Here is an 18643-nt window from a genome sequence, read left to right as displayed (position 1 = left end):
AGACTAATTAAATCTCAACGTGAGCCGATCCAAGGAATCTATTTTCTATTATACCGAGTAAAATGGGTGTTTTTTAACATTAAGACCGTAATGCTGGTAGCAAGTCACTGAAATACAGCATCACCAGTTGCTGAAACGCATGGGGAAAAATGTACAGGTATATGTTTTGCCGATTACCAAACGTGTTGTTCATGAGCGTATATTTATAATATTTATATTTTATACATCTAAATCGATACGATAGGACTAAACGGTATTCTGACGATGATACACATGAAGAAAATAATAAGCCATTTATCTAAGTGTATCAAATTTATTTTGATTACTTCTTAGATAAAAAAAATACTTGTAAAATATGTTCCTTATGGTTACTAATATACAAAATCAGTAATGCATATAAGCTACATATACCGGTACGTTTGTTGATTACTATAAAGTATGAATAAAGACAGATAGACAAACAACAAATTATCAGTATATACCGAATTCATACAAACATTTAGCGCGAAAATACATTATTAATGAAAAATTGTTACATGCTAAGTAAAGCACAAATTAATATACCTCTAAGCCATGCGGAACTACTTTTATATCCCTATATATCAGGAACATCATATTTGCCTATACTCTATGCTATGAATTAAACATACAAATCTTCTATATAATAATAAAATGATAATAAACATATACTAATCATTGCCTAAATAATTAAAACTAAAATATCAGTTAACAAATTAACTTATCTATCTTTTTAGGGAAGAATAGCATTGTGTAAACAAAACAAGAACACTTTGTTGTAAATATGATAAAGTTCACACAACTATAAAATAATCGAACACGTTATGGTTAACAGCAACCGTGTGTATAAACTTGGGTTTCGAGCAAAGGCGCTCCACATTTAAAACAACAAACGTTTCATTTTTACACATGTATGTCATAAAATCAATACGAAGCCATCGTCAGAAACTCGATTAATTCTCTTCATCACGGAGAGTAAAAATGCATAATCAACCGTGTTTCCGACGGTGTTATTATATATATACGAGGCATACAACTGCCACCTTGCAATTGATGCCATTCAATTTCTCGGCAGTATGTTGTCATAATAATTTGATCAAGGCACACTAAACATATTTCTAAACACAATAACTGATTATCTAACATTGCAAACAGATCCGAGGAATAAAATGGCGGCGAGTACCAGGCCAAGATAAGTTTGTAGTTAAGGGTATTCTAAAAATCGATTTTAAGGGGATATTCTTTCGGTTTGAAGGTACTGCAATGAACATATAGCATATTTCAGTGTAACTTTGAAATTCTGTCTAGTCCAATTTCTCGTAGACACAAGAAATTCTGTTCATTACTTTCAGGAAGTCGGTTGCCGTTGGTCGTTTCTCCGGCTTACGATCCCAGCAGCCGAGAAGCTTGGCTGCCAGATGAACGTTTGGATGAATGTCGTCAGGAAATATGGGGTACATGTTTTTCTCTCCTACCTGGGTGCGCAGTTGTGCGGTGCTTAAATTGGGAAAGGGCTCTTCCTCGCACACTATTTCGAACACAACCAACCCATAGGAGTACATGTCGCTCATCTTCATCTGATCCAAATTCATCAGTTCCCCGCGAAGGACTTCTGGGGAGGAATAGCGAGGTGTTCCGATGTGACGAACAAGTTCGCTGTTGGACGATAGTGAAGTTTCGGTTTCGTTCTTCATCATACTCAGCCCAAAGTCTGTCAGCTTGGCAACTGTAAATTTCTCCCCGTCGTGATCAATCAGAACGTTTCTTGACTTGATGTCGCAGTGGGCGACTTTTTTCTCGTGCAAATACTCCAGGCCTGTCAGTGTCTGTGTGATCATCATCAGACGATCGCCGTCTGTAAAATCGGCCAGATCTGCACAGTCCACGTGCAATGCCTCGTGCAAACTCATCTGCATGTACTCCAAAACGATGCAGAGATCCGGGGTGGTGGTACAAGCGCCGATGAATTTTACGATGAATGGGTTATCTAATTTACTCAAGATATTCACCTCGTCGATGAATTCTTTCTGGCGACGCTTAGAGACCCGCATCACATGCAGCTTTTTTACAGCAACCACCGAATCTTTGTACTTCCCATAATGTACTACGCCGAAACCCCCTCTTCCAATGATCTTACCAAGCTTAATATCTGAAAATTCTAGGATTGGTCCCGAGTAGCTCAGCAGATCATCTGATGTTTTAGGAACTGGTTTGGTCTGTTTCTCCGTTTCTCGCCATTCTCTCTCAATCTGTAGTCTGTTTATCAGATGCATTAGTTTTTCTATTGCATCCTCCTCAACTTCCTCTGGCAGAGCGGGCAGATTCCGGTAGTCAATGTCTTCATCCTACAGAAAAAATATTATATCAAATATAATCTTTACTGATTCTTAAGTGAACAAGGTCTATCGTGTGAAAAATGTTCTTACCGGGTTTTCCCTGTATCTTATGTATGCCTTGTGAAGCCACTCTGTCTCTTTACTACAAGTCACGGGCTCGGTTCCAAGTTCCTTTCCAACTCTTCCAAGCTGTCTATTCAAATAGTTGTCGCAGTAGGTCCGTTTCGATCCCGAGAAAGAACCTTTGGGTCTAGACCCCAATGGAAACCCTACTCTTCCCAGGCGACGATTTTCTGGATTATCTGCGTACAACTTCAGTTCCAGGGATCCAGATTTGGATTTAACTGCAGCTCCGATAGGTAGGCCAACACGCCCTAACTTTCGATTGAAGGGGTTATCTTTGTAAACACGAACTTCTTCCCCACACGCTCCGTATGGAAGACCGACCCGCCCAAGACTTCTGTTGGCGGAGTTGTCCACATAATGCTTTGTTCCGCTGGAACTTCCGCCCCCCGAGTCCCTCGAGACAACCATAGACCCATGTTCCATTCCCACCCTCCCCAGTCTTCGATTGTACTCGTTATCCACATATGTTTTGGATGAAGATGATGACCCGCTACTGGATTTGGAAACGGGCATGGATCCAACAGGCATTCCAACTCTTCCAAGGTTCCGGTTCATAGAGTTGTCCACGTATGTCCTTCCGCTATCTGATGAGCTGGAGCCAAAAAAGCCTGCGCCGGAAGAGGATGCGCTGCTTCCTCTGGATACTACCATTGATCCTACGGGCATTCCTACTCGCCCAAGGCTTCGGTTCATAGCATTGTCCACATAACTCCTTCCACCCCCGCTTCTGCTTCCACCTCCCCGCGGCATTCTGAAATTGGAATAACACTAGTGTCTTTTTTAACTGGAATGTGTTTCTCTCATAATACCTGATATGAAATGCATAAAAATTTGTTTTGCTTGATCAACATATTAAGAATTTGAGTGTAGATAATTGAATTTAGCTAAAAACATTATAAAAAGATGGTTCAACTTATTAGTAAGATTCTAATATAGATCAATAACCATGGAGAACTTAAGGAATGGATATTATGAACATTTTGATTACACAAAACGTTAAACTTTTTAAAATCAGGCAGGTAGCATCTGGGGGCGGGGGTCAAGGGCTGGGGGGTGGGGGGGGGGCGGGCTTTTTTGGGGACCGTGGCATGTAAAAAACTGTAGTGAAAATAAAGGAAATGGATCGAGAAGGTTTTCTACCCCCCCCCCCCCCCACCCTTCCACTCGTTGGTTAGGATTTTCATGATTTTTTTGTGTCGAGATTTCTTTGACGAGCATATGCCCCCTCCCCACTTTCAAAAACGATGTTACAGTACGTGACTGATAATTATACAAAGCGTCACACTTAAAATCAAGAGAAAAGAAAAAAAGCTAAGTAGGGATCCACTATAAGAGATATGTAATAAGTTACTTCCTACTCAGGGATTAGGCGTGGTGGGGGTGGTGGGGGGATAAAAAAAATGACCTAAGTAAAAACATTATCATGATTAAGATTTTGGCATGTTACAACCAGATTTGATTTGGGTGATAATAACGTTAAGTTGGACTATCACCATCAGACTGTCATTGCTACTATGTGACGGATCACCGCCATCGAAGTACAAAATGTGGGTCAAACGAAGATAACAAAGCCCAACACCGTGAAGTAAGCTACCAAGCTGCAATTGTAAACATATAATAAAAGGGTTTATGTTTTGATCTATATCTCTTATTCCATAATTACAAATAACACTACTTTTTGTGCTGTTATAATATTTATGTCACTTACCTTGAGCTATAATTGGTACACAAACAGGTTGGTGCTGTCGAACATCTGTAATGCGGAATAACGAAAGTGAAAGTACACGGACATTTTCGGTATTGGGTGATTTTCAGAAAATAGAAAAAATACCTCGACAAAGCTATCTATACACCTGTGGGAACTAATTCGCGATTGGTTATTCAATATTTACATGATTACGTTTATTTAAGCACTTATCACAAGAAGGGTTTTGGTTGTCAAGATTTCAGATAAGTCCCCCCCCCATCCGAGAGGCCTCTGCAGGGAATATCGAATTGCGCCCCCCCCCCCCCCTTTTTCAAAAATGATAAAATGATGCTACTTGCTTATTATCAATAAAAGTTCAATCACTTGCGCCCTCTTTTTTCTTGAACATACGCAAATTTTGCACCAAGTGCATATTTTGGATCTTGTAAAAAAAAAGTAAGCGATGGGGGGTGGGGGGGGGGTGGTGTCATTTGAGTTTTTAGTAGAAGTGCAAATGAACTTATCTTACTACAGCAGTATACATATAAGAAGTATCAAAACAGAGGTAAAACGCGAGAGGGGGCGCGGGAAAGTTTCTACAGCGGTATACATGTATATTCATCCACTTGGATATGGGCGTGGTTTTTAATTAAGATCAGTGAAAGATCACCAATTTTTACTTTCTCCTCGGTAATTACAATTAACAAATATATCTATCTATCTATCTATCTATACACACACACTGATAAAAAGTGTTGAAAAGTATTTTATATAATTACTAATTACATTATAATATTTGTAGTGCTTAAATTTATAATGCGCAATTCTTGTTATCTTCCGGAAAATATTTAGCCGTAATAACAACATAGATAAATTTCAAAATAGGTATAACTACGCAGCAAACATGAAATAGTCGTTAAAAATAAAGAGGGTATGTATATATTTGGTGCAACTCTTTAGGTATGGAGAAAGCGTTGTGGGCTTCGACTGCTAATGCTTTGTAATATTCATGTACTAATTAAATGACAATAAACCTCTTACCTTGACAATGTCAACAGATCTATTAAATGGATACTTAGTCTAACATTGGCCGTATCTCATAAAAGTGAAACAAAGGAAATACGTTATGGTAAACTTCGGAAGAAAGCAATAGCACTGTTAAAATGAGTTGTTGCAGTTTTAATTACATTAAACGCGCATTAAATGGCTTTGTTTGTTTTAAAAATGCCGATAGTAAATTCGAGATAACAGTCAAAGTACAGCTAGGAATCCATAAAACTTGTGCTCCAGTTAGCAGTTTCATTCACTGATAACAATAATTTCCGCACCTTTACTTACTTTATAAGAGTAAATATAAATAATTATGCAGGTATATTATCATATGGCAAAGGGAGTGAAAATTTATAGCCAGCATATTCTGTTTCTGTCGTGGCTTCGAGTCTGCATGGTTTTTTCAACATCAATCATTTGTACATAAGTACACTACAGCCATTAACTGGAATTTTTCCAGAGCTTTGTATATTTTTTTTAAACAAAAATATAAGTATGATGCTGTATTAACAAAATAATTACAAACATATGCATGTGACTAAACGTTTTTAATGACCAAAACAAAACTAATTGACTATATCATTACATGTATTGGCTTTTTTTTCTTTCTCTTGAAAACAGAACTATTTGTGAAAAACCTACTAGACCAGATTAACTTTTCCTGTAAAACAAGGGTACACATTTAACATTACATACACTAGAACATGTAATATACTATCAAAATAGTTGTAGGCAATACTAGCAGCTTTTTCAAATACAGGATGAAGATAAAAAGCTTTTAAAAAAATTATTGACCAAGATACAGACGTTTTATTTCTCTCATCAGTAAAATTTAATTTAAATGCTTTGTGATGTCCAATTAATTTAGAAATGCATAGCCGATTTTGTTTTTTACATTTGAAAATTGCATATCTAACTGAAAATCTACTATGGTAACCAAATCAAAGACATGGAAGATATAACATTATAATAGACCTAAATTTCCTAGCATTTCTAACTTTACTCATTTATAACCCCTCCCTCCTCCAAAACTATAGCCTCAGATACTGCCTATTCCGTACATAATTTCATTCACAGCAGTGTTAAACTGACCCAAGTAGTTACATGTAATTAAAAATAATTATTTTCTTTATTATGTTGCAAAAGTTTGTTGCATTCAGAAACACCTCAATAATAGGGGGGAAAACCCTCTATTTCATCATCTTAAAATACAAACTACAAAAAGATCTACTTCATTACAGTAATACAATCCAATTTGAAAAGTATATTTAAAACGCTTACACAAGACACAAGATAGGGGCCAAGAAAACATATTCAGAACATTTTGTACAGGAATATAGAGGGTATAATCCTTTTAACACTATGATGACAATTTATTTAAATAACAATTTACAAGCTGTCTTGGGCTAAAACTATCCTGTAAATATTATCATACTAGATTTTTCAGTTAATTAACAGATGAATTGAGGACAAAAATATACAGGTTACAGTTTTTATATGCGGTAAACAATATTAGGTATTTACATGTACATCTTTCAAATATGGTAATACAATGCTATTATTGCCTTCCAAACATTTTTAGTCAACATCATAATGATCATTTCAAAGTTAAAAAAAAGAAGATAAGATTTAGTTTGATTATATGTCAAATAATATGTGAATAAACTGCCTTGAGGTAAATTAAAATAACCATAAAACATTGACAATTTTAAATAACTTATATTACAATGTGGACAAATTTTGCATGATTTAATTCTTCGAAAAGTCAAATTGGAATAAATAGATATAACATAAACCTAATCAATTAAACCACAGTGAACTCTGAGTTTTCTGGGAGCTGAATGACAAAACACTGCATGCCGTCCTCGTCTAGCTGTGTCTTGATCTCAATGTTTTGCGGCAGCTGTTGGTCGGTACCCAGAGCTGCTCCCTGAAGAATCTGCTGCAGGACCTCGCTGTTGATCTCGATCTGCTGCTCTCCCTCTTGTACCTCCTCTTCCTGCACCTCCTGAACCTCTTGGATGACCTCAGTCACCTCCTCCTCAGAGGTGGCCATTGGAACCTCAATCTTCAACTCTTCCTGAGAATACTCCTCTGGGTCCTCCACAACCGCCTCGACTTGGACCTCTGGTTCCATGGCATCCACATTTTCAATGATAATCTCTGTCGGTCTCATCTTCTTCATGGACTGCCCCATGTTGTACCCACGCCTAGATGTGGTGTTTTCTTTGCTCTTGATCAGGTAAGAAACATCCTCCCTGATGGTGTGCGGGTCCACACCGTTGCGGCGACAGTTCTCAATGTGCTTGGTGGTGTCCATGTGGCGGTACATCTTTCCGGCCTCAGAGAAGGTCATGAAGCAGAAGTTGCACTGGAAGATTCGACTGGAAGGGTTGTGGACTCTCTTGATGTGACTGTTGAGGGTTCCCACACTGGAACAGGCATAGTCACACTGGGTGCACTTGTGGGGCTTTTGACCTGTAGACAATCATACATAAAACATCAAATACAGTCTCAAAGATCAGATATCTCAAAGAAACAAAGCTAGGTACAAACATGAAATTAAAAACTTAGTTTTTTAACTACCTCTTTCCAATTAAATATTAGAAGGATTTTTAGAGCCAAAAATTTTTATATCTGCAATTTCTAAAAGGAAATTTTATTATAACATTTTAACAAGGTTACCTGTGTGAATAGCCAAATGCCGCTTGTACTGATGGAGCACAGCAAACCTGCGGCTACAGTACTGACAGGTGTAGTGATGGATTTTCTTCTCAATAGCCAGCTCGGGATGGGTGGCCACCAAATGGATCTTGTAGCCCTCCATTGTCCAGCTCTTGTGCTCACAGACTTCACAGTCAATGGTGTTCTCTCTGTGGGAATAGCTATGTTTTTGGAGCTGACTCTTTGTTCGGAATCCCTTTCCACAGATGTCACAAGACACTGGTCGCTCATTGCAGTGCTGGAAACGAACGTGTTGGTTCAGAAGTGTGCGCAGGGCGTACTTCTTGTTGCAGATGTCGCACTCAAATGGACGCACTGTACTGTGCTTCAATCTCCTGCAAAACAATAACAACGATAAATGCAAACACCTATCAACTAGAAATACAAATGTAACACAAGTAGACTTTTAGCATTAACTCAAGTTAGTTTTTAGAAGGTACATGTTTTTCTCTTTTAAGGTTAAAGCACATATTATAATACATGTACTTACACATGGGTATTGAGGTTAGACTTAGTGTTGAAAGTGTTTCCACAGTGGTCACACACAAGCTTCTTCTTTGGCCTGTGGTTGGAGACATGAAGGATGAAATCATCCACAGTGTTGTAAACCTTGTGACATCTTGCACATGCAAACTTCTCCGAGTCGTCTGTTGCCTTACGGTGAGTGTTGATGACATGTTCATGACTTTCTTTCATGTGCTCTAGGAGGTCAACTTTGGACACGTACGGTGTGTCGCATATTTTACAGGTATCCAGGTCCGACTTTGGTTTAGCTACCCCGTCCCCCTCATGCTTGTCGCTGACGTGCTTTGTCATGTAACGCTTCAGCTTAAACTTTTGAGGACAATGTGGACACTCAAAAGGGAAGTCATCCGAATGGTGAAGCAGATGGTGGTTCCTCAAAGTGTAAGGATAATTAAATCGCTTGTTGCAAATTTTGCAGACCAGGGATTCATCATCATGGATCTTCATATGAGCATCATATGTTTCTTGAGTGTTCAGGATTTTCAAACACAGACGGCATTGAAGTGGATTTACATTCTTTTCCTCCACCATATTCTCTTCAGGACTGTGACTAGTCAAGATGTGAAGCTTGCAAAAGCTTTTTTCTAAGAATGTGAGGTCACATTGTGGACAGAGAAAGGCTCCAGTTTCATTCATATGAGTGTTTTCATGTTCTTGTAGTTCTTCTTTTGATGGGAAAACCTCCTTGCAAAAAATACAAGTTGTCTGAATTCTTATTTCCTCTTCACTCAGAGGTTGAGGTGTTACACTATCAGGGTCAACATTACAAATGGACTCATGCTCTATGAATGCCTTACGACCACTGAACTTGAGCTTGCACTTTTCACATTCAAAGGCGTTAAGTTTTTTGTGAGTATCTCTGAGGTGATTACCAAGCTTGAAGTTAGTGGAGAAGCGAACGTCACATATGTAACATTGGTAAGTCCCCTCAAGCATTTCGTCATGAGTTTTCATGTGTTTGATAATTGCTGTACGCATTCTCATAGCCTTGCTGCAAAGAAGGCATCTGTACCAAACTTTATTATTAACTATTGTTTCCTCACATCGTCCTTCTAATAAGTGCTGGTTGGATACTCTCTGTAGTGGAATGCTGATATTGCCATCCTTTTTCTTTTTTCTGCCTGGAGTTGTTAGCAAGACTCCATCTACTTCAACACTGTCATTAAACATTGACTTTCTTTTAATACCTCTTGCTGAAAGTCGTTGACCTTTTAGAGTACTTTTATGAGTCTTGTGGTCAAAATCTTCATCTCCAGAAATCTTGAAATCTTCATCCGATTCATGGACATCCTCTGATTCTGATACTTTATACTCTTCATCGTCCTCCTGAATTTCTTCTATTATGTTAGGTTTGAATTCCTCTTCCTCTTGAAATATTTTCTCCTCCTTTTTTCCAACAGTTTCTGTTTCCATTTCTTCAATAGCTGCAGTTTCTTCTCCTTCCCTATTTTCTCCAGCATTGTTAGTTCCGGGCTGATTTTCTTGGCTATTGTTGTCACTTTCTGCATTCCCATCTCCGTTTTCTTCAGATGTTGTAGCAGCTCCTTGAGCAGTTGGCTTTTCTGACGCCGCCTTTTTTGGACTTTCTGGCATGATGCTTGTACTTTCTATTTCTAGAAGTCTACTTGACTTCTTGGACTTCCTCCCTGATCTTGTTGTACATACAACCTCTTGATCACCTACTGAATCTGCTGTCTTGGCAGGGGTTGTGGTCACCGACTCACTCACATCTTCTGCCTCCTTCTCTTTCTCAGTTTCTACTTCCTCCTCTTGGTATGCCATGTTATGGGATTTTCTCATGTGAACACCAATTGAACGTCTTAGGTTGAATCCTTTTTGACACACCCTACAGACAAATGCAAAGTCTTCCTTAGGACTTGATGATTCCTTTTCTTTTTCTAGTTTTGCATCTGCATTTTTCTCTTCGTTTCCTTCTGAATTTAAATTCAAAGCCTCTTGACTGCTCTTCATCTTTTCTGTAACTTTTCTGATCCTCTGAGAGGTTCTGGGGGTGTCTGATGCCCTAGGTGTACTAGTTTTTGACCCCGACTGTTTGGCAGATTTAGTGCTATGTTCTCTGTCCATGTGTATCTCCAACATTTCTATAGATGGGAAAGTTTCTTTACATTCTGGACAGTCTGACGGTATGTAGGGAGTCATCTTAATTTGAATGGAGGCATTGTAATCTTTGTTATGCATGGTCTTCATGTGATTGTATATGTATCGCTTCACACTGAAGGGCCTGTCACATTCTGGACAGTGGTAGTTTATTCTCTCATGAATCTGCATGTGCTGCTTAAGGTACTCATCTGTCTTGAAAATCTGAGAACATTTATCACACTTAACCCCCATCTTTTCCTCAATTTCCACTTTTCGTCTGATTGAGTGTTTAATTTTATTGGAACCCCCTGGTGTTTTCTTCTCCATTTTCCAGTCTTCATCTTTATCATCTTCCACCTCTTCTGTTATGTCATCCTCTATTTTTGCTGTAGTGGCCTCCTCTGTGCTCTCTGAGGAGATGACAACAACACCTGACTCTGATGAATAAGTCTCTGTGAAAGAAAACATGTTGCATTTTCATTAACACTTTACAAAAGTTTAATTAAATTTACACATATATTATCATTTGTGGTGATTAATGCATACTTTCATAAAATCATCACACACATGTATACAACTTTTAACAGAACTGATCAGTTTTAGAAAAAACATTTTAGATACTATATATTTGTCAATATCATAAAAGAATCTCAATACATGTATAAATATTAAGTACCGTAAGTCAATTACAATTGCAATATACTGTATTTGACATGTGCAATACTTGATGAAAAATAGATTGAACAAAAAATGAACCAATTTTGTTTAGCAGCATTCTTAGTGTGTTATGTAATCATTATAAATGAACTTGATTTAGCTAAAAAAAAAAATGTGAAACAAAACACACAATCAAATGTATTATGTTGACAGTGTCATTAGATTCTTTTCTCTTTGTAATTCTGTTCACATACCAACACAGAACTTGTAGAACTCAAGAAGCAGTTCTCTTTTGCTATCCAAGAACTTCTTCCCCAGATCAGTTCCAAAGTATGTTGTTTCCTTAGTATTTAGGTTGTTGCTGACATAAAATATATCATTTCCCTTCTCAACAGCTTTTTGCACCTGTGTTGAAGATATAAAAAGTATATTATAATAGAAACATGTACATTCTACTGTAACATACAGGATCACATATTGAGACGAAAAATTATAAGAACAATATATTAAGCTATTCTCTTTAATCTAGTAAAGATCTCATCAAGAAAAACATTGGGAAGGGCATTCAAACATTTTATTTCATCCTCTCCATCAAATAATTATATATTTTGTTACATGTATATAGTGCTGAAACGAATACCATAAATCAGTATTCGAATATTTGTGAGTGCTATTCGATTCGTATTCGAATATTCGTAGACGTCATAGACAATATATTAAGCATATATGATAGATTGTATTACCAAGTGGGTGTATGTGTAGACTGCTTAAACATGTCAGTTCGAAGTTGACACTTAATGCATGAGTATATATATCCATTGAATTGGGTGCGCATTTAATTTTTAAGCAAATAATAATAAACTGATTTTTTAAAAATTCCCATCAACTACAATCAAAAGATTTATTACTTCTTTAATAATATACTGCAGTCCTGGGGCCCGTTTCACTAAAAGGCGTAAGATACGACGAAACTTAACTTAGGCCTTAGGTCGTACGCCAAAATTTAGTCCGGCGTAACTGCGTTTCACTAAGAGGCGTACGCCTCGCCGTAAACAGTAGTATCGGACTAAGTTACGTCCTTGACAACGAGCTTATGCACATGCGCAGATAGATGATAAACAGTAGAAAGAAAAATAGATAGAGATATATATTCTTTAGATAGATAAAAAGATAGAAACTTGTCAATCGTGCTTGAGAGAGAGAGAGAGAGAGAGAGAGAGAACCGTAAAGAATTCAAGTATATTAATCCTGTTAAGTGACAAACTTACACAGCAAAACTTGCTAAAATGTTTTATTTGAAAGATATATTTGATGAAGCATATAGGATATGTTCATTAAAAATTATTAACTCAACAGACCTATTTTGTTATCGATATCTACGGTGATTTTACCATGCTTCGAACACCCTTGGAATTTTTCTTTTTATCATGCGTCAATTATTGCCCGAATATAAATATTTTTTTATTAAATTTTTATTAAATTTTCTGGTTTACTCCTGCTATATCATTGAAAAAAAATCAGTGAATTTGTTTAAAAATAAAAAATATAGCGATTTAATGCAGTATTGGATTAGACAATATCAAACAGGCATCGAACAACCATACAACAGGTATTAAAAATAATGAAAATTCAATATTTCATGCCAAAAAAAAAAGAAAAAAAAAAAGAAAAGAAAAAAAGTGTGGAGCAAAAATGACCTAGGAAATGATTGATGAATTCCAAGTCTAATTTTTTTTTTTTACACAATTTTTTTCTAAAGTTATTTTTTTTTTTTCGAATTATTTTAGTGAAAGGGTACATACAAATCATAAGTGCATGCACGTTTATTTGTAAATATTTCACCAAAGTTATCAGATCCAAATGTATGTGTCAGACGTACATTGTATTGTGGACTCAACATAAACTACCCAACTACATTTACATGTGTATTTAGTATATTGAACGAGGTTTCATATAACTTTGAAGTTAATAAAGAGTAGGTGTATGTAACCTACGTAATAAAATCTATTTCATCTGGAGTCAGTGTTTGCATCGGTTGTATGATTAACACATTATCTAATATTTAAAAAAAGGGACTTTTGGCTACTCTAAAACATAGTTGGAGCTTTCATCATATTTTGGTATTTACATTTTAACAATACTGAGAATACTTTTGTGATTAAACTACCTAAGATAACACCTTTTACTCACCAAAAAATAAATTAAAAAAGAGTAAAATAAAAGTCAATAATTCCCTTAGTGAGTTTTAAATTTCAAAATATCCCGCTCACACATATTTTGCGTGGAGGCAGGGGAGGGGGGATGAAATGCTTGTAATGCTAGACATTTCTTATACAAATATACCTTTGTACTACATGTGCATCATGTATGTATATTTTCTGCATTATTCATTGCCGAATTTACTCAAAAAATATGAAACGTAAATCAAATTTTTGAATAAAAATAATCGAATGAAAACTATATATTGATTGTCTAAATATGTAATTTTAAACTGTAAACGACAAGTGCAAAAATAAAGAATGTGCATAAAACATAGTAGGAAAGTTTCTATTCGAGAATAGGTACCACCTATCAAAACTCTTTATTTTCTTAATTTCATATGAAATTAATTAAATTTACATGACAAATTTTACAATTTAACATTACGGTCAGCACTGATGTTCTCAGCAACAGAATTAGCAGTCAATTCCTGTTTACACCATAAGTTACGACTACCCTTGGCTAGGCGTAGATTTTTGTCTTAACTTAAGGCGGGCGCAAAGTTACGCCTTTTAGTGAAACGGACCTTAGTCAAAATATTTGACTTAAGTCCGGACTTGCGACAGGCGTAAGGTTACGCCGGGCGTACGCCTTTTAGTGAAACGGGCCCCTGACTCCTTGATGAAACCGATACGTAACTTCGTAAGTCAGTCCAAATATTTCCGCCATGTTTGATATAGTATTAAACAGAAAACTGATAACGCTCATAACTCCGGAAATGTTCTGTTTATTTAAAAAAACAAAACAAATTATATCGAGGTATCTTTTAAAAAAAACTTTCGATGTACCTTTCGATATTATTTCTCCGTAGCTCACACTCGTTCAAACAGTTAAGCAATTTTTTTCTTCAGCGTCTGACATGAATTGAAAAATCCAGAATGTTTGTCTTCGTTCCATGTCAACCCTGCTTTTACTTTCAAGGTAAACACGCATGGCGGAAGAGTCTATTACTGGGTTAAGTAATAGACTCTACCAAGCATGGCAGTCATAGATGGCTTTATATTTACTTTTGTTCCGAGTAAAATGAAATAACATGATGCTACATAGTTTACAGTGCTTGATATGGATGTTTAACATGTGATCGAATATTCGAATGCTAAATATACATTCGAATATTAGAAATTTACTATTCATTCGCGAATATTCGAACATTCGTTTCGGCACTACATGTATATATATTTTTTTTGAATCAGTAGAGCTAAATCATACAGACAATTCATAAACAATCATGCTCTTTGCTATATATGTACATGTATATGCAATATCTAACCAGAGACATAAATAACAGAGATTGGCAGCTGATCGAAATCTCACGAAATCCCGCGGTCCCTACTGTAAAGTGTTCCCAGTTTAAATCAGTATATATTTCTAATAAACAATTATATCGAAATATAAACAGCTAAAACCTATTACCAACACATTCAAAATATTATATTTTCATGAGTTTATGTCATATAAACAATATTAAAAGAGGAGTTTTAGGAAGCAGTTGGCTTCACGTTGTCAGAGATTTTGCCGATGCTTTATAGCTGGCCAATACATTTTCTATATATTAATCTTATTTTTCAATTTTTTGTTTCAAAAATGTCTAAAACCTATGCATACTTTTCATTAAAACAATATACTTTTGGTTTAAGATCATTATCTCAGTTCACTAAAATGTAGTTATCAAAGTAATGTTGGTCCCGTACCATTTTTCAACAACAAAACACACTAATGGCAGAGTTGCCAATCTCTGTCATTTATGTCTCTGATCTAACTATGAATTGCTACACAATAAAAATAATTTGTAACTGTGAACAAAATCCCAGATTCTGTAATTGTAAACAATGGCGCAAAAGCTTTATATTTCAGCATGCCATTCAACAAAAAATTTCTGAATGTCACCATAAATATTACTCTTACCATATAATGGGCATCCTCCGAAAGAGAGGTATATGTTTGCGTCTCTGCATCAACCATCCTTTTGCCGTTATATATCCCAAATCATATCATAGCTCTGTAATAACAAAGAAATACTCTATTTAAAACAATAATAATTTAATGATTATGAATAATTCATCTTACAGTTTGCTGTCAAAATACAGTATAGTTTGCTGTCAAATGGTTGAAAAAATAAATGAAAGAAAAAAAATTTTTTTTTTCTTCATTTCAAAATGAAGGAAAAAAAGGTTTTTTTTTTGGTACCCTACAACAGAGACATAAAAAAACTAATCTCAGTGAGATTTGTCGAGACTGAAAATTTTTGACGAACATCTCTTCATCAGAAATTTTCAGTCTCAACGAATCTCACTGAGATGAATAAATAACATATCTATGTCTCTGCTTGCTTAACAGCGACACCAGAATGATCGAAAATTTCACAAACTTTGGAGATGCAAAGTTGCAAAGAAATTATAGCTGGTAGCTTGCTATTCTCTTTTGAGAAGTGGACAGGCATAGCCTACATCCACTTCTCTTCGCAAGCCCTCATGTTTTGATTCTGGAAAACGTGTAAATGTCGGAACCAAAGACGGTTTACACTTCGAGCCATGTTTTGACTCCAGTTTCACTGAATTTTCGTAACAGACCTATTATTTCTACATTTTAAACATGAATTCATCCATATATCACAAACAAATCACCACTAACCCGCTGTCAAATCATTTTCGCAACTTCTACATCCCGGGTTTAAATTTTGTGTATCACATTGTTTATCTAGGTCAGCGCAGATTAAATGTTTATGTTTCGGATAAAATTGGAAACCTATTTAAGACAATAATGTTAAAAACGTAACTGAATCAACTTAATCTTACAACATACAAACAAATATTGAGTCAAATAATTACAAAGTGGTATTTCTTCCCTTTTTAACCATCTTTCATGGTGACAAAATTTGTTCTACATCTATTATTAACAATAAAACGAACATTGATTAATATAGCATACAAGAAAGATTAAAATAAAGAGTTTTCATTGTTTTATGTGACAAAGTTACGTATTTTATCGTATGCATTTTGTTAACTTGTCTTAAATTGTAAAACCGTTCTATATGGCTCTGTAAATTTTAAGAAAAATACCTTTTATCTAAAGTCTACAATCTGAACACTATTTTCCGTTTTTTCCGACTCTAAAATTTCAACTATTTAAACCACCTATAGCGAGTGATCTCACAATTTAAACCCGGAATGTAGAGGTTGAGAAAATGATTTGAAAGCGGGTTAGTGGTGATTTGTTTGTGATATATGGATGCATTTATGTTTTAAATATAGAAATAATAGGTCTGTTACGAAAATTCAGTGAAACTGGAGTCAAAACATGGCTCGAAGTGTAAACCGTCTTTGGTTCTGACATTTACACGTTTTCCAGAATCAAAATATGAGGGCTTGCGAAGAGAAGTGGATGTAGGCTATGCCTGTCCACTTCTCAAAAGAGAATAGTAGCTTGCCAAATGGATTAATATAAAAGATTATATTCCATTCTAGATTTCTATTTCCTTTACTAATTACAATTTTCTATAAGTATAATGATACATTCAAGAATCATTTCCCATTGGAAGTAATTTAATTACCTTATGTGGAAATTATCCCATGTTAAGAATGTAACAAAACATGATTTACAACAATAAAACATGCAATATCAGTGGGCTCCTAAAATTATTGTGGGCTTGTATAACTTGAAAAATTGGGATCCCACATGGCCCCTGGGTTTGAAAATGTTATTTGCAACCCTCTTGGTCTTCCTTGTATAGATTAACAAAATCGAGGAAATTCGAAACAAGAAAAATCAAGATCGTACTTGAAAATGAAAAACAATAAATCCTTTAAAAATTCAAATAATTTGTCTTCATTTTGTTGTTTTAAATATAACGTTTGCAGCTTTAACTTTGAAGAATTAAAATTTTGCGTTCCCGCCGCCATTTCTTGTCCTCATTCGTATTAGCGGGATAGGAATAACAGAAGTTTTCTTACTGCATCATTGAAACATGAACAATTCACTAATTTAGTGAAATCGTTCAGCACATTAAAAAATGTTTAGCAGAGATAAAAAATATACAAATGCCTTTACTCACAATTAATTACACCCAAAAACTTCTTTCCATAAGAATGACCCAAAATGGCGAGAATGCCGAGACCAAAACGCGACCGGATATACAAAAATAGTAAAAATAAAATTTTCACGACGAATGTGAAATATCCGGATTTTTTAAAATATTTATCAACATGCTTGTGAGCAAAAAAAAAAAAAAAATACAGTTGTGTATAATAAACATTCTTTAAGATAATCATAAAACAAAAGATAAATATTTAGGGAATTATGAATTCATAATAATCAATACATGTATGATGAATAATAATTATACATGTTTTGTCATGATATGTATAGCCTTTGGTATGGTAGCTAGTACAATGAATAACAATTAGATCTTATATAATATGTACTGTCTAGTACAATAACACTGATCAAAGTCAACTGTTATTATATATGTAGAAACACACATACACTTCAAATTACCAGTCCAGATTACGTACTGCATATGGTACTCATTAGAATTTAACCAGCTGCAGCATCTGGGTCGAATCATGGTACAGTTCCAAAAGTATTTATTATCTCAAATTGCTGCCTGACATTAACATTACAAGTTGATTATATCCCAAAATGCTCTTTTTTTTTTAAGGAAAGACTTTTAAAATTAAGCTTTATTCCTTACCGTAATTATTTCTGTGATGAACGTTAATTAACTCTCATTTAGGCCTGCATTCCTGAGGATCATATACATGTAGTTTGAATTAAGTGAATCTGAATCCATTGTCATGCATGTGTACGGAAATGTGTGAAAAAGCTTTGATATCACTGACTATTTGATTTCAGAAAATAATTTTTTCAAACTGATTTTCACTGATTTTTATACATGTATTACCAATATATCTCCCCATTCATTGATATATAAGGTACTTGAAATCTGGCTCCTCATGGCCTGTTCCAAATTTGTTGAAAATGGCTCAATAGTTAATTCTAATGAAGTGGACGAAATGTGTTAGGCAGATAATGACAAAAATGCCTACTTCTGAAACCAAATAATTTTTTACCTAATTGCTCAGGTAAGCTAAAAAGTTCATAGATTAAAAAAGGGCAGTCTGTTATGATGAATGACAGATCATCAGAAAAGCTAACGGTATAT

The 18643-nt window shown here is 35.4% G+C and overlaps 3 protein-coding genes across 4 annotated transcripts in view; 1 reads left to right on the top strand and 2 right to left on the bottom strand.

Annotated features, from left to right (window-relative positions):
- Positions 1 to 18: 18 nt before the first annotated feature.
- On the bottom strand, positions 19 to 5230 carry LOC128165288 (G protein-coupled receptor kinase 2-like). The gene is made up of 4 exons (XM_052829683.1): positions 5209 to 5230; positions 4189 to 4233; positions 2445 to 3231; positions 19 to 2363 (listed from the first exon to the last, which is right to left on the bottom strand). The coding sequence occupies exons 3-4, from the start codon at positions 3228 to 3230 to the stop codon at positions 1323 to 1325; spliced, it is 1827 nt and encodes a 608-aa protein (XP_052685643.1). The 5' UTR covers position 3231; positions 4189 to 4233; positions 5209 to 5230; the 3' UTR covers positions 19 to 1322.
- Positions 5231 to 5750: 520 nt separating this feature from the next.
- LOC128165282 (zinc finger protein 423-like) lies at positions 5751 to 17607 on the bottom strand. Of its 2 annotated transcripts, none has more exons than XM_052829666.1 (6): positions 17534 to 17607; positions 15388 to 15481; positions 11478 to 11628; positions 8432 to 11018; positions 7903 to 8276; positions 5751 to 7695 (listed from the first exon to the last, which is right to left on the bottom strand). In XM_052829666.1, exons 2-6 carry the CDS (start codon positions 15442 to 15444, stop codon positions 7022 to 7024), a joined length of 3843 nt encoding a protein of 1280 aa, XP_052685626.1. In that variant the 5' UTR covers positions 15445 to 15481; positions 17534 to 17607; the 3' UTR covers positions 5751 to 7021. The 2 variants fall into 2 exon arrangements, with proteins under 2 accessions (XP_052685626.1, XP_052685627.1); XM_052829667.1 differs by lacking the exon at positions 17534 to 17607 and adding an exon at positions 17260 to 17468.
- The window catches only part of LOC128165290 (mRNA export factor-like), a 105227-nt gene continuing 93949 nt past the window's right edge, over positions 7366 to 18643 (top strand). The window contains exon 1 of the mRNA XM_052829687.1: positions 7366 to 7378. The gene's annotated coding sequence lies outside the window, so the exon portion shown is untranslated. The remainder of the gene's footprint in view (positions 7379 to 18643) is intronic.

Source organism: Crassostrea angulata, chromosome 10, assembly GCF_025612915.1.
Source record: "Crassostrea angulata isolate pt1a10 chromosome 10, ASM2561291v2, whole genome shotgun sequence".
Classification (NCBI taxonomy): Eukaryota; Metazoa; Mollusca; class Bivalvia; order Ostreida; family Ostreidae; genus Magallana; species Magallana angulata.
The sequence above is the reverse complement of the archived record's forward strand: the minus strand, read 5'-3'. Positions and strand labels throughout refer to the sequence as shown.

Bases quoted from the DNA above. Each gene is read 5' to 3' on its own strand.
- LOC128165288 (XM_052829683.1), bottom strand. From the start codon at position 3,230: ATGCCGCGGGGAGGTGGAAGCAGAAGCGGGGGTGGAAGGAGTTATGTG. The intron at 2,364-2,444 runs GTAAGAACATTT...TTTTTTCTGTAG, and splicing joins TAAGATACAGGGAAAACCCG to GATGAAGACATTGACTACCG.
- LOC128165282 (XM_052829666.1), bottom strand. From the start codon at position 15,444: ATGGTTGATGCAGAGACGCAAACATATACCTCTCTTTCGGAGGATGCC. The intron at 11,629-15,387 runs GTAAGAGTAATA...TCTTCAACACAG, and splicing joins CGGAGGATGCCCATTATATG to GTGCAAAAAGCTGTTGAGAA. The intron at 11,019-11,477 runs GTATGTGAACAG...TTTCTTTCACAG, and splicing joins GTTCTACAAGTTCTGTGTTG to AGACTTATTCATCAGAGTCA.